Below are 15,496 nucleotides of genomic sequence, written 5' to 3'. Positions count from 1 at the left end.
TTTGTTTCTATTCTGGTCCTTTATAAAATAGCATTAAGCACCATTCAAAACGTACACATTAAAGGTTCAGTTTGTAAAAAAAAAAAGAATAAAAAAGTATATGCTGTATTTCAAACAAATTAAGTTGGCTAAATTACAAAGCAAAAGTTGATTTTCCCAGCAACTGAAGGTGTCTAGCACCTTATATGTGCAGAGAACTTTATAATTTTAAAAACACTTTTCTCTGTATTTGGATATTTAAGCCTCATAGCCGCCCTAGGCATAGGGAAGTAGGCAGGAATGATGTTCTTCTTACTTCACAAAACAGGAAATAAGAGTTTAAGGAAATTGTCCTGGGAGGTAGGGTTCAGGATTAAACCCTGGACTAGAATCCAGGGTAATTTTCTTCTCTGCAAAGTGGAATGTGTCCTACTAGGCTATGGTGATGAGCAAATAAGGTAATACATACAAAAATGCTACAGTTATACAAACAGAAGGCTGTTCTACCATTAAAGTATTGGAGCTTTGGTGTACAAAAGATTTCCCATACTTTATTTAGTATGTGTGTAAGTAGTACAAGAGATTAAAACAGTCTACTAGCTGTAGATCACAGAGCAGGGTCAGAAGTGTTTATGTGAGGAAATATTTTATAGACTCAACTAGTACCTCTAGGAGCAGGTGACAGTGATATATATCCATTGTGGAATAATTAACAGAACTGAGACCTTGAAGCAAGCCTCATTAAAAGGTACGTGATCTAAGTTTTAAACCTTTAAGTATCTCTTCTTCAAGTGATCAATGTATGGGCAGGCTACTTTAGTTATCCTGCTCTGAGAATCACACAACTTTGATCTAACTTTCTTTGATTTAACACTGCAATTAAGGAGATTTTGTTCAAAGTAAAAGCTCATTGGTGGATGTTTTACACCGATGTGATAATGTTTACACAGATATGCTTTGAAATCTTGATTATGGTGGATTTGGGGGTCCTACCACAAGACAGACTCCTGTTATTTGAAAGGTAAAATAATATGACATTTGCCTGATATAACCTTTAAAACAGGCTTAGCGATACATGTTTCTAAAGTGATTTATCTGTTTATTGTTTCTAGCCAGTGTTTTTGTTTCATTTCATATCTATCACCAGTAAATCACTTGCTTTAAGGGCTCTTTTATAACTTGGTTGCACTTAGGGGTCAGTACTGAGGACTGCAGTGATGAAAAGGTGTAACTTTACCTACTTTAAAGCACCTGCCAATTAATTAGCAAAATCCCTCCAGAACAAATAAAATAAACCAGTGAAATCCATTTGAGCTCCCAGGTTTAGGCTTTTACTGAACAGACCGTGAAGCCAGAGTGGAAAACTAATCTTCAGCGATTTCCTAAAACTTTCTGCTCAGTGGAAGCATGAACTTGCCAAACGATTTGGAACACTTCCGCCACTGAAAAATTTTAAGGGGGAAGATCTAGAATTAATGGTAGAACATCAAAGCTTTCGGGTTTAAATAGACACGTATCTAACTCCTTCACTCCAGTGGCCTTTTATTTTACACATTTGCACAGGTACGCTTAAAATTTCAGTGGTATTTTTCAAATCTCAAAACACATTAAGAACCAACACCATTTAGTTGTTTTTAGACTTTCTAGTCGAAGTCTGAGCAACAAGAATAAAAAAATCTAGCCTTAAAGAAAATGCTTTTTAGATTGGATAAGTCTACTCATCATTTGTGACACTATTCCAGTTAGTCATTTTCTATTCTTAGTGAAATGTAAGAATATAAGCCATCTCTCTTCGGCCTATCTGAATTTACTCTTAATTCCAAAATTCGTGTTTCTTTATGTTATTATATTATGCTAACTAAAAGACCACGACCTTAGCATACAGTGTAAAACTTCTATGTAGATATAAAGCAACCGTGATTATATCATGTGCTAGCTCAGTAAAGATAAACATTAAAGAGAACGGCGGGGGGGAGTGTTCCTGACCCCACCTTGATTATGTAAAGAAAATCCCCCATCTAAATGATAAAAGAAAAGAGTAATGCCTGTACATTTTATTAGTGTTTTAAAATTAGTGAGTTAAACTGTCAAAGCTTTGATTTTCCTTTTATGTGTGTCTGGGCAGGTCTAAGCCTCAGGTAACGCCCTTTTTCCTTCTGCCTCTCTTACCTTTCTTTGCACCTGTCTACTGCAGGCTCCCAGCAGCTCCCAAGGAGTTCCATTCTCCTCCTCTTCTCTCCTTTTCCTCCGCAGAGCCATCCCCTCCTTTTGCTTCTCCCACTCGCCCTCCCCCCTTCTCTATACTTGCCAAGCGGGGCTCCTTTTAGTGGCCATCTATCACTGCAAAGGGGCCCACATCAAAGGCAGTGGACAGCAGCAGCCGAAACAGCATCGCCGTGGCCCCAAAGACAACCCCAAAGAGGGGCCTTGACTGCGCCTCCCCGAAGTTGCTGGCTAGCTTGGCCCAAGTGTGGGAATGCTTTTGGCGACCGCATAGACAGAGAACTGTCAAGGACCTCTCTTGGTCACTTTCGAAGAGCAAAAACGTGTTGAAAAGAGGCCGGTTTAAGATTTCAAACAGAACCTGCCCGGCGCGCACGAAAGGGCTTGATTAGCATATGTCAGGAGGCGCAGCATATATACTCGGGCGTGTATGTACACAGGCCTCTGATCCGATCAGTTGGCGGAGCGGGAGCCCCAGCCCCAGCCCCAGCCCCGGCCTCGGCGGCGGCAGCTATAGATGTTTCTGCAAAGCCACAGCCGGCTCCCACCTACCCACGGACGGAAGACCGCTCCAGGACCCTGAGCGCGTCCCTGCCACCTGCGTGCAAAGTCCATTCGGCGGCCTCCCAGGAGGGACCGGCCTTCCACCTTTTGCGCTCGCCTCGCCCCTCTCCCGGCTGCACTTCGTTGGGGGTCTTTTGTTTCCCGGACCCTCGGCCTCCCCCGCTGGCGCCCTCATGGCTCCCCTAGCCGAGGTCGGGGGCTTCCTGGGCGGCCTGGAGGGCCTGGGCCAGCAGGTGGGCTCGCACTTCCTGCTGCCCCCCGCCGGGGAGCGGCCGCCCCTGCTGGGCGAGCGGCGGGGCGCGGCGGAGCGCGGGGGGCCCGGGGCGGCCGAGCTGGCGCACCTGCACGGCTTCCTGCGCCGCCGCCAGCTCTACTGCCGCACCGGCTTCCACCTGCAGATCCTGCCCGACGGCAGCGTGCAGGGCACCCGGCAGGACCACAGCCTCTTCGGTAGGTGCCGCCCCGCAGCCGGCTCGGCCCCGGCCCGCCGCCTCCTCTGCTGGCGCGGGCGTCGGGCTGCGCCCAGCTCGGGGCGCCGGGGACCCACGGGGCGAGAGCCGGCTGGGGCCGCACGGGGCCCCCGGGGGCGCGCAGGACTTTCCTGCCAGCTTGTCGCCGCCGTCTCCAGCGGGTCTGGGGCGGGAGGAGAAAGGGCGGCTGCTGGGACGGTCCTTGCTGCCCGTGGGCCCTACCCCTCCTGCGCCTGGGACAGCGAGTCCCGCTCCAGGAGCCACAGCCGTCCCTCGCGCCTCACCTCGCAGGCAGGGTTTTGTTTTTTAAATCCTTGTGTGAGTTTCTCCTACTTTCTCTCACATCTCGCCCAGTTTCCACTCTACAAAAATTAATCACACGAAGCATCCCGCTCCTTGAAGCATCCCCCACGGTTATGGAATTGATTGTGCCCCCGTGGCTTATGGTCGGGGGTCGCTCTTGCACAGGGTGCGAGCGTTTACGTGTCCACTTACAAAAAACCAAGCTCGCCCTCGAGTGCATTCAGACTCATAGCGACCCTAAAGGACAGACAAGAACTGCCCCAGAGGGTTTCCAGGGAGCAGCTAGTGGATTCGAACTGCCAACCTTTTGGTTACCAGCCTGAGCTCTTAAGCACTGCGCCACCAGGGTCCACTTAGAGAACTGTGACTATTCACCCGAGGTGGTGACGGATTAACTCTCCCTGGGTAAGGTGGATACCGTCAGCTTCACCTGGCGACAGTCTCTGCGGTCCTAGCCTTGTATTTGGGTGATTAAAAAAAAAAAAAAAAAAAATTGAGCATGCTCAGTCCTTCTGCCCAAGATCTTAGAAACCGTGAAACCTGAAAGCCGCGGTCTTGGTATTGACCATAGGTTGGAGTAAACGGGGAAGTGAAAGAAGATATGGGTGGGAACTCAGAGGAACGCGCTTCAGAATACCTCAGGCAGTGCCTGAGAGCAGTAGGGGTTAAAAGAAAGAAAGAAAGGAAGGGCTCTCAAGGCAGTATCAACTTCAGACACTGGATTGGAAATTCTACGGCCTCTGTTGTTAATTATTTCCTAACTAGCTGGTGTAACAAGTCCTTCGTCAATGTGGGTCTTAGTTTTCTTGTCTGTACAATTAACTTAGGTGATCACTTGAGGTTACTTTTCTTTCTAACATCCTAGGCTCTTCCTCGGATAGCTAAAGTATTAACCTGCTAACCCTCTCAAGTGGTTTTGATCATGAAACTTGTGATGTCATTGGAGACATACATTGTACTTAACGAAAGAGAACCTTTTCTAGCACTGTGAAGGGGCCAACCCAGTGCTAGCTTTCATTTCCCTTCCTTGGGACTCTGGAATTCCTTGAGAATTCTCATCTCTGAATGGTCCTCTCTTATCTTGTCCTCGGCCCTCGCTCTTGTACTTTCATTCCTTTTTTTCCACTTGAGAGACTCATTAAAACTTTGGCAAAGTGTAAATCTCAGTTTGAAGGACGTTTTAAACTCCAGGTGTAGAAATGACCATGTGGTGGTCATTTGGCAGCACTTAAAGGCTTAGAAAATTAACGTTTTTAAACCCATATGTTTGTGGCTTCCACTGGCCTCTTCCAAATGCCCACTGCCTATGAGCTGGGAGTGTCATGACCTAGCGGCCAGCCTGGGGTCATTTTTGGAAAGCGGCTTTTAAATTGAAGAGGCTGAGATTCTGATTCTAAAGAATTCTGCTGACGCCAGGTGGCTGAGTTCTCTTGCCTGTAAGAATGACTGTACTTCACATATTACAGAAAAAAAATCCTCCAGCTACCAAAAAGATTTAGGAATGGACATACATGTGATGATGCCTACAGATAGAGCAGGTAGAAGTTAAGCTTAGGTAATATTCAGATACTAACCCCTCTGCAACACACAGTATAGCATTGGAAATTCTGCTTTTAAGACCTTTGTAATTCAACTGTAATCTCCCCAATGACACGAATTATTTCTTCAGCTTTGAGTCTCCCTATAAAAGACTGATCCTATGGGAAGAGATTAGTGAATATTTGTAGATTTAATAACAGTCTTTTACTTAGTGTTCAAACATTGCTCCTCAGAATTACCACCTTGCCAGCACAATTTCTTGTTAAAAATTTGTATCAGCGTTTGATAATTGGGAACATGTGACCTAGACTGATGTTATGCTGCTTTAATTCTCTGTATGGTGGGAGGCTACATACATGATCAAAATATTCACTGTTAAACAAGGGCAAGATAGCTCCTTATTAGTCTGGTAGTCTAGAGGAGTGAAGAGTCTATCTGCAATGCACTACAGCGCATCCTAGTGGTCTTTGCTAGCTTAGACATTGTCATTTACTACCGTGTGAGAATCAAGTTCATAGTCAGCCTGTATAATCCGTGGGCTCTCTATGCTTGCCTTCTTTTGCTAGTACTTCAGTCATTAATTATGCAATTATATTGCTATTTTTCTTTTAAGTGGGTGTCTGTGCCATTAACGAAAGAAGTTTGAGAAAACTCAAAAATGGCTATTTGAGATGTTAAAGTAAATAATATTTTTGATAATTTTGTATTAATTTGGCCACGATTGACTAAAAGCATTCAGAATGCCGTATTTTTTAAAACCACACCAGCAGATTATAAACAGAAAGGTTTCAGTGAGGTTAAAATATAATTTGCTATGTGAGTTAGCTTTATATTTATAATTAGTTTTTCTGCATAGTAGTATAATAGTAAGAGTTTACCTAATACCTAAACATGGAATCATTACTTAAAAAAAAGTGTAGCTTGAGATCAAACATATTCCTTTAAAGGCTTTTTCCTTTATTCTCCTCCATTCTCTATAGATTTGTCTGATGTGGTTGCATTGTGGGTTGACTCACCTGTTTATTATGATTTTTAAAAAGGCTGGCTTTGAAAATGATACCAGGAAGACAAAGTACCTCCAGGTCTTTTTATGGGACACTGGGCATTAGAAAATCTATCTAAAATCTGTGATTACCTCTTAAGGAAAGTTTTTTATGTCTACTCTTTGTAAAGGAATTAGCTCAGTTGCCACCTCATCTTATAAATAAGAAAGACTTGTCAAATCTCATTGAAGAATCAAATGATTACAAATTACTATGTGGTATACTATTTCCACGAAGAGAAAAAGGATCAGAATTAAAAAGTGTGGCTAAAATCTTTAAGAACTTAAAAAGCACATAGCTTTTTCCCAACAGCCCCTATGACTCTTTGCAAAATTACTTATGCCTGATTATGTATCAGGTTTTAGATGTTTCATAAAGATGAAGTTACTGAATATAATTATTCTAAGACTATTCATCTTTTTTTAGTTTCTAGAACTACATAACTTTTGACAAAAAGACGGCATTATTTGAAGATGAGAACTGAAGTATAGGTAGTTTATCATTTAGTTTTTTCAAGAAAAATGAGTACTTCATGAGATGTGTTGTATAATTAGCTTGTATGGAAATTAAGCTTTTATTTTATTGTTCTTGAAAACTGGTTCTATTGTACATTCTAATCAGTTAATCAGTTCCTGTTCTTTGAAAGTCAGGAGCTTCTTAATGTAAATAAGATACAGGGGATTAGGTTACACGTCAGCCATAGTATACTCTTCAATTTGAATGTAACATTCAGTACAACCTACACTAATTATACATTTATATCCTGGATGAAATTCCATTAATGCGTTTTTTCTACCAATCACATTTGGGGCCTATGTTTTTGTTTCTATCGGATATCACTCATTAATGAGCTTGGAAGTGAGTTTAATTTTAGTTTACTTACCAGCTCTATACTTCCCATCGTGATGGCTGTGCTATGGAGTTTGGGTCTTCTCTGCTATATCTTAGCTTCTCTCTGCCTTAGTCTCAATTAAGGATGCCACTTATAAACTATTTACAGGTTTCCCCTGCTATCTGAAAGTAGAACCTTCCTATGAAACTTTTCATAAGCCAAAAACGGTGTAAAGTGAAGAAGCAGTTGCTGTTAATTTATACGGGAAAAAAATTTGAGTGTTCCCAGACCCAAAAAATAACCTACCAAATCATCCCAGATAACAAATAAAACCTAAGATAACACTAATATGTAGTAAAAGCAGGGATGACATGGTAAATACATAGCCTATATAAAGTAGCATGGAAAGAGATGATGGAGCAGCTCAGTACCATTAGTCAGAACAAGGCCAGAGGCCAACTGCGGAACGGACTACCAATTGCTCATATGCAAGTTCAAGTTGAAGCTGAAGAAAATTAAAACAAATACATGAGAGCCAAAGTACGACTTTGAGTATAACTGAATTTAGAGACAGTCTCAAGAATAGATTTGACGCATTGAACACTGATGATCAAAAAACAGATGAGTTGTGGGATGGCTTCAAGGACATCATATATAAAGAAAGAAAAATATCATTAAAAAGACAAGAAAGAAAGAAAAGACTAAACTGCACATCAGAAGTGACTCTGAAACTTGCTCTTAAATGTAGAGCAGATAAATTGAGTAGAAGAAATGATGAAGTAAAAGAGCTGAACAGAAGATTTCAAAGGGTGGCTCTAGAAGACGAAGTAAGGTTTAATAATGAAATGTATAAAGACTTGGAATTAGAAAATCAAAAGGGAAGAACGCACTCGACATTTCTCAAACTGAAAGAACTGAACAAAAATTTCAAGCCTTGAGTTGTAATATTAAAGAATTTCATGGGAAAAGTATTGAACTATGTAGGAAGCATCAAAAGAAGGTGGAAGGAATACACAGAGTCACTGCACCAAAAAGAATTGGTTGATGTTCAACCATGTCAGGAGGTAGAATATGGTCAGGAGCTGATGGTGCCAAAGGAAGATGTCAAAGCTGCACTGAAAGCGTTGGAGAAAAACAAGGCCCCAGGAATTGACGGAATACCCGCTGAGATGTTTCAACAAATGAATGCAGCCCTGGAGGTGCTCACACAGCTATGCCAAGAAATTTGGAAGAAGGCTACCTGGCCAAGTGACTGGAAGAGATCCATATTTGTGCCCATTTCAAAGGTGATCCAACAGAATGTGAAAATTATCAAACGATAGCATTAATATCACACATAAGTTAAACTTTGCTGAAGATAATTCAAAAGCAGTTGTAGTAGTGCGTTGACAGGGAGCTGCCAGAAATTCAAGCCGGATTCATCTGATACCCTTGCTGATGTCAGATGGATCTTGGCTGAAAGCAGAGAATACCGGGAAGATGTTCACCTGTGTTTTGTTGACTATGCAAAGTCATTCGACTGTGTGGATTATAAAAAATTATGTTATTGCAAAGAATGGGAATTCCAGAACACTTAATTGTGCTCAAGGGAAACCTGTACATGGACCAAGACAGTCGTTCAAACAGAATGAGGCGGTATTGCGTGGTTTAAAATTAACAAACAAATTTGTCAGGGTTGTATCCTTTCACCATACTTATTCAATACTAAGCGATTAATCTGAGAAACTGGACTATATGAAGAAGAACACAGCACCAGGATTGGAGGAAGACTCAATAACAACCTGCGACGTGCAGATGACACACTTTGCTTGGTGGAAGTGAAGAGGACTTGAAGCACTTACTGATGAAGATCAAAGACCACAGCGTTCAGTATGGATTCCACCTCAACATAAAGAAAACAAAAATCCTCACAACTGGACCAATAAGCAACATCATGATAAACGGAGAAAAGATTGAAGTTGTCAAGGATTTCATTTTACTTGGATCCACGATCAATGCCCATGAAAGCAGCAGTCAAGAAATCAAACGGCATATTGCATTGGGGAAATCTTCTGCAAAACACCACTTTGAAGTGTTAAAAAGCCAAGATATCACCTAAAGAACTAATGTACACTTGATCCAAGCCATGGGATTTTCAGTTGCCTTATATGGATGTAAAAGCTGGACAATCAATAAGGAAGACTGAAGAAGAACTGATACATTTGAATTTGGTATTGGTGAAGAATATTGAATATACCATGGACTACTAGAAGAATGAACAAACCTGTCTTGGAAGAAGTATAGCCAGAATGCTCCTTAGAAGCGAGGATGGTGAGACTTCGTCTCATGTACTTTGGACACGTTGGCAGGAGGGACCAGCCCCTGGAGAAAGATATCATGCTTGGTAAAGTAGAGGGTCAGTGAAAGAGAGGAAGACCCTCAACGAGGCGGACTGACACAGCACCTGCAACGATGGGCTCAAGTATAGTAAGGATTGTGAGGATGGTGCAGGACCAGGCAGTGCTTTGCCGTGTTGTACATAGGGTCACTATGAGTCAGAACCAACTTGCTGGCACCTGACAACAATGTATTAAGTAGAAATAATATATGTACAGCAATGCCAGTCTTGCTGCTCGGGTACAAGCTGCCCCTTTAACGGCTTACTGCAAAACAAATGCTGAATGCTATTTCTGCTTTTGATCTTTTTTTTTTCATAAAGGCAAAAATTCTCTTCAGATTTCTTTCATTTGGTAAAAACAGGTACTAATGTAGGTCTTCGTAAATGTGAAGTGGCATAAAGTGAACTTTCTAAAAGCCAGTGATACCAGCACTCTTTGCTCTATGTCCCTGATAGATGGCTCTAGCCTTCTACACGATGATAGCTTGAAAGAGCTCATTTGTCTCCCTACAATCTCTTTCTGCCAAAGAGTGAATTAGGCTCTGGACAAAACAGAGTCCTCCGTATAAGCAAAGAGCCAGGCTCGGTACTTTCCTTGTCCTTGGCAACATCATGTGACCAAAGAGGAACTTGTATAATAAATCATGAAATGACTTAAAAGCCAGAGTCAGGCTAAATGCTGTGAAAATTTAGCCCATGAAAATATGTTGTTACTGTTTGTTGAGCTTAACAGGAGGTTCAGGGGTGAAGGTAGAAAGCTATTGAGAAAGTTCCAAGCATAGAAGTGTGTCTATACTCTTGCAGCAAAGAGTCTAAGGGGAAAAACTAGACAAAAACATTATTACAAAGGTTAGTGTATGCAGAGAAAAGGGATCACACAGAGGGAAGTATTAAGGGCTTTTTCCCCCACCTATTTTTTTATAGTATCCCTGTGTATTAAGTGGAAAGTTTTTGATATTAAGTTACTGATTAATAACAAAGTATTTTAAAAAGGTATTGATAGAAAAATTTGCTTGCCTGCTTAATTCTTGATATTTGGCTATCGTTTTCAATAAATTATAAATCCATTTTACTTTTCTGAACTATACAATTTATTTTGAAGTTATATATGACAGGAAACATAGCATAACATAAAATCTATAAAGTCTTGGAAGCCCTGGTGGTGCAGTGGTTAAGAGCTACAGCTGCTAACCAAAAGGTCAGCAGTTCGAATCTCCTTCTTCAAAGATTACAGCCTTGGAAACCCTATGGGGCAGTTCAACCCTGCTGTACAGGGTTTATGAGCCGGAATCGACTTGACGGCAATGGTTTGGTTTTTCTTTTGGGGGGAGGGGTAAGAGCACCTCTGACATTACTAATTTATAATAATAGCTTCCGTTTGTCGAATGTCTAATGTGTGACAGTCCTCACCAGTCTCTTGTAGGGAGGCATTTCACCCATTTTTGAATACCAGGAAATTGAAGCTTAAAGAAGACAGTGACTTGCCTAGTCATCCTAGCTAGTAAGATACTTGACTGGCATACAAATCCAGGTCAATCTGGTATAAGGTTTCATACCTTTAACATTATACCATGATGAACAATGTTTTCCTTTTTTCTCATCTGTAAAATGGGAGGATCATAATGATAAAACAATTGTATAACGCTTTTCAGTTTACAAAGGACTGCAACATGCATCATTAGATTTAGACTATGGGACTGCTACTTCTACTATTTGGAAGATTTTTATTAGTCATATGCTCATTGATAAATATGAACCTTTATTTTGTTTCCTGAATTCAGGTATCCTGGAATTCATCAGTGTGGCAGTGGGTCTGGTCAGTATTAGAGGTGTGGACAGCGGTCTTTACCTTGGAATGAACGATAAAGGAGAACTCTATGGATCAGTAAGTGGTTTTTTAAATTATTGTAATTTTTGAAATACTGTCCGTTAATTTATTTTTTAAATACCTACCAATAATAGATGTTAGAAGACATATATAAAATATACTTATGTAGAAATTATAAATCTATATCCTGCTCAACTTCCATGTGTCTGGGCAATAGTATAATAACTCACTTTCATTTCTTTAACCCCCACAATTTAACAAGGACGTTATTATAGGCAAAGACATAATGGAGTTTAGACTATTCTAAAGAAATTCTCTTAAAAGCACATTTTAATGGTCATTATCTTCTCTCTTTTAGGAGAAACTGACTTCTGAATGCATCTTTAGGGAACAATTTGAAGAGAACTGGTATAATACCTATTCATCCAACATATATAAACATGGAGACACTGGCCGCAAGTACTTTGTGGCACTTAACAAAGATGGAACTCCAAGAGATGGTTCCAGGTCCAAAAGACATCAGAAATTTACACATTTCCTTCCTAGACCAGTGGATCCAGAAAGAGTCCCTGAATTGTACAAGGACCTACTGATATACAGTTGAGATGTGATCATGTCTTTACCGGAACACCAAAGCACAACCACTCTTTCTTATCACAATTTCCGTGGAAATCATAACAACCCAGGAAGACATTCAGAATGTTATGGAGTCTATTTTCTACTGGGAGATGGAATTTGGAAAGAATACTGACTAAAAACTGCAACAGTTTTTTTTCTACTCGAAGTAGACGAGATCACTCCTTATAAGTGATGAGGTTCCCTTAGGTATTCCCAGTTGACTGAAGCTGAAAACCTCTTTAACTGTGGCTGATGGGAATATCACCTAGCTGGCTGCTGGTGCCTCTCCTCTCTGGATTATGTTTACTTGGAGAGTTGCATTAAAAATAGATACTTCATGTTGAAGAGATGGATTGATGTAACGGAGATTACTGCCACAGAAATTTTGAAGACCCTGTAGGACTTTTGAAGGTTACAGCATTACATGTTAAAAATCTGAGTGAAACTTGGACTATGAAACAAGCCACCCCAACACGGAACATTTTTTTTTAAAGGAAGGACTTATTTATACATTTTCAATTTGCAAATATTTATTATATATATTTATTTATTAAAGAGTTTATTTTTTACTGGTATATAAAGATAATACAAAGAGGAAAAACAAAAAACAAAACTTCCTTTATTGTGCCATTACTTTGTTCTGGTGTCTTGGGCTGTAAAGAAGACATCATTATTAACACATTAAACATAGAATAAGATCTTAAATTTCTTTCTGAAAGTATAGTGTAGATTATATTTTTATGCACATCAGCTGTCTTCTGAATGTAACGTTGGTCCCTTTTGATCTAGAAAAACGCTTTATCAATTTGTATGGAATTCAACACTCATTCAAAAGGGAATTAAAGATGTTTATTTTATGTTTTGGTTTTATTGCTTTTCAAGGTGCCAGTTATTCTACTTATATAGCATGTTTTAAAATTACAAAATTCTAAAAGCCGTAAGGGAAAACTTACTTTCGTATTTAGGGACCTTTTCATGTTGGAAATTCTCAAACATTAGAGCCAAATTATGTTTGCTTTTTTTTTTTCTTGATTCAGCGTGACAAAGATCATTTATTTCACCTGCTACAATCATAGAGCGAATGAGTCTTTGTGGCTCCACCATTAACAGTGGTAATACCTCATCTACCTATCTGAGCCTGGAGTCCTTTTTATTATAGAGCTTCCCTTTAGCAATTTATTCAACAAATATTTATTAAATGCTACTATACACAAGTCACTCTGTTAGACACTAAGGAAAATATGATCAAGACTTAGGTGGTCCCTGCATCGTGGAGCTTAAAGTCTAGTGGGGAGACAGACGGTAAACATGGAAACTAACACATACTGTAATTATGACCTGTGATTGTTCTATGAGGAAAGCAAAGTTCTGATACAGTACAAAAAGAGAGAACCAATTGAGATAGGATGGGTTGGAAAGACTTCCATAAGGAGGTGACATTTCTAACTGGCCCTGAAGGATAAGCAGAAGCTAGCTAGGGCAAGGGGAGGATATGAGCCTTCCATGAAGAGGAAACAGAATTTGGTGACCATAAGAGTCGCTATTGATTGGAATCGACTCGTTGGCAAGGGGTTTGGTTTTTTTGTTTTTGAAGGATCGCTATGAGTCAGAATTGACTCAATGGCAGCAGGCAAGGCAAGAAAAAGCTTTGTGGCTGGAGCTTAGTAAGCAATTGAGAGGACGACGCCAATGAGTTTAGAAAGCTACGCAGGTACAAATCCTATAGGTTATTAAATGCACTTCTGAAGTTTTATTTGCTGCTGCCCAGCAGTTGTCAATGTCACTGCCCATAAAAGTAGCAATCATTGTTGTGGATGTGGTCATGTTAATGGCAGCACCTGCTACTATTTGGAAGGGTCCCCAAGAGATGGAGCTTTCATGTCCCACCAAAACCAAACCAAACCCAGTGTGGTTGAGTCGATTTCGACTCATAGCGACCCCATAGGACAGAGCAGAATTGCCCCCACAGTTTCCAAGGAGCACCTGGCAGATTTTAACTGCCAGCCCTTTTGGTTAGCAGCCGTAGCACTTAACCAGTACGCTACCAGAGTTTCCTTCATGTCCCAAGAGATGCACTAACCTCCTATGCATTGATATCTATCACCAACCAGGAAGCTCACTTCAGCTTCAGTGTCTGAAGTTTTCACTAGGGTTTATTTACGTAGGCATGACTGATTGAATCGTTGTCCACACAGTTGAACTCAATCTCCTGTCTTCTCCTTCCTCCCTGGAGGTTAGACTGATATGATATGGTGAGTCTTTCTGGCATGGCCAGCCCCCACCCAGCATGATCACCACATTAGCATAACCTATCAGGTGTGGTCTAAAGTCCTCCGTGAATACTGAAGACATTCCAATCACTGAGGACATTCCAAGGGTACCAAGAACCAAGGACAAAGACAAAATTCTTTGAGTAAAGCAATTCTTCAATCCACAGAGAACAACTAGTCCAGAGCTCTTTCTTTCTTGTAAATTTTATTGGGCTATTGGTGAAAGTTTACATGGCAAATTTGGTTCCCATTTAACAATCTCTATACATACTTATACATACTGTTCAGTGACATTGGTTACATTTTTCACACTGTGTTAACATTCTTATTATTTCCATTCTTTCTTTCCTATTTCCATTAATCTAGCTCCCCTGTCCACCCCCCCACCCCCACCCCCCCCTCCCCGCTTAACTGCTCCTCTTTGCTTTAGGGTAAATATTGACTGTTTCGTTTCATACAGATGATTATTTAAAGGAGCACGGTACACATGGGCAATACTGTTTATTTTATGAGCCACTCTGTTATTTGGCTGAAAGGTGACCTCACAGTATACAGACTGAATAAGTATGGTGAAAAGATACAACTCTGATGCACACATTTCTAGACTTTAAATCATGCAGTAATCTCTTGTTCTGTTCGAACAACTGCCTCTTGGTCTACGTAAAGGTTCCTCGTGAGCACAATTAAGTGTTCTAGAATTCTCATTCCTCGCAATCTTATCCATAATTTGTTATGATCCACACAGTCAAATGCATTTGCACAGTCGATAAAACACAGGTAAACATCTTTCTGGTGTTCTCTGCTTTCAGCCAGGATCCATCTGACATCAGCAATGATGTCCCTGGTTCCATGTCCTCTTCTGAATCTGGCTTGAATTTCTGTCAGTTCCCTGATGAGGTACTGCTGCAACCGTTTTTGAATTTTCTTCAGCTTGATTTTACTAACGTAAATTTAAAAAAAAAAGTTTTTTTTAATGATATTAACGATATTGTTTGATAATTTCCGCGTTCTGTTGGATCACTTTTCTTTGGAAACGGTACAGATGGGGATCTCTTCCAGTTGGCTGGCCAGGTAGTAGCCTTCCACATTTCTTAGCATGGATGAGTAAGCGCTTCCAGCATTGCATCTGCTTGTCGAAACATCTCAATTGGTATTCTGTCAATTTCCGGAGCCTTGTTTTGCACCAATGCCTTCAGCGTAGCTTAGACTTCGTCCTACAGTACCATTGGTTCTCATTCATATGCTACCTCTTGAAATGGCTGAACATGGACCGTTTCTTTTTGGTACAGTGACCCTGCGTATCCCTTCCGTCTTCTTTTGATGCTTCTTACTTTGTTCAATTTTTCCCATAGAATTGCTCAATATTGCAACTCAAGTCTTGAATTTTTTTCTTCAGTTCTTTCAGCTTAAGAAATGCTGACCATGTTCTTCTCTTTTGGTTTTCTAACTC

The 15,496-nt window shown here is 40.7% G+C and overlaps 1 protein-coding gene across 1 annotated transcript; it reads left to right on the top strand.

The window, feature by feature from the left end:
* The first annotated feature begins 2,939 nt into the window (after window positions 1–2,939).
* Window positions 2,940–11,925, top strand: FGF20 (fibroblast growth factor 20). Its single transcript, XM_064272873.1, has 3 exons — window positions 2,940–3,216; window positions 11,112–11,215; window positions 11,517–11,925. Exons 1-3 carry the CDS (start codon window positions 2,940–2,942, stop codon window positions 11,760–11,762), a joined length of 627 nt encoding a protein of 208 aa, XP_064128943.1. The 3' UTR covers window positions 11,763–11,925.
* Window positions 11,926–15,496: the final 3,571 nt, after the last annotated feature.

The sequence above is a fragment of the Loxodonta africana genome, chromosome 19 (assembly GCF_030014295.1).
Source record: "Loxodonta africana isolate mLoxAfr1 chromosome 19, mLoxAfr1.hap2, whole genome shotgun sequence".
In the NCBI taxonomy this organism is placed as follows: Eukaryota; Metazoa; Chordata; class Mammalia; order Proboscidea; family Elephantidae; genus Loxodonta; species Loxodonta africana.
This window is presented reverse-complemented; position numbering and strand designations above follow the sequence as displayed.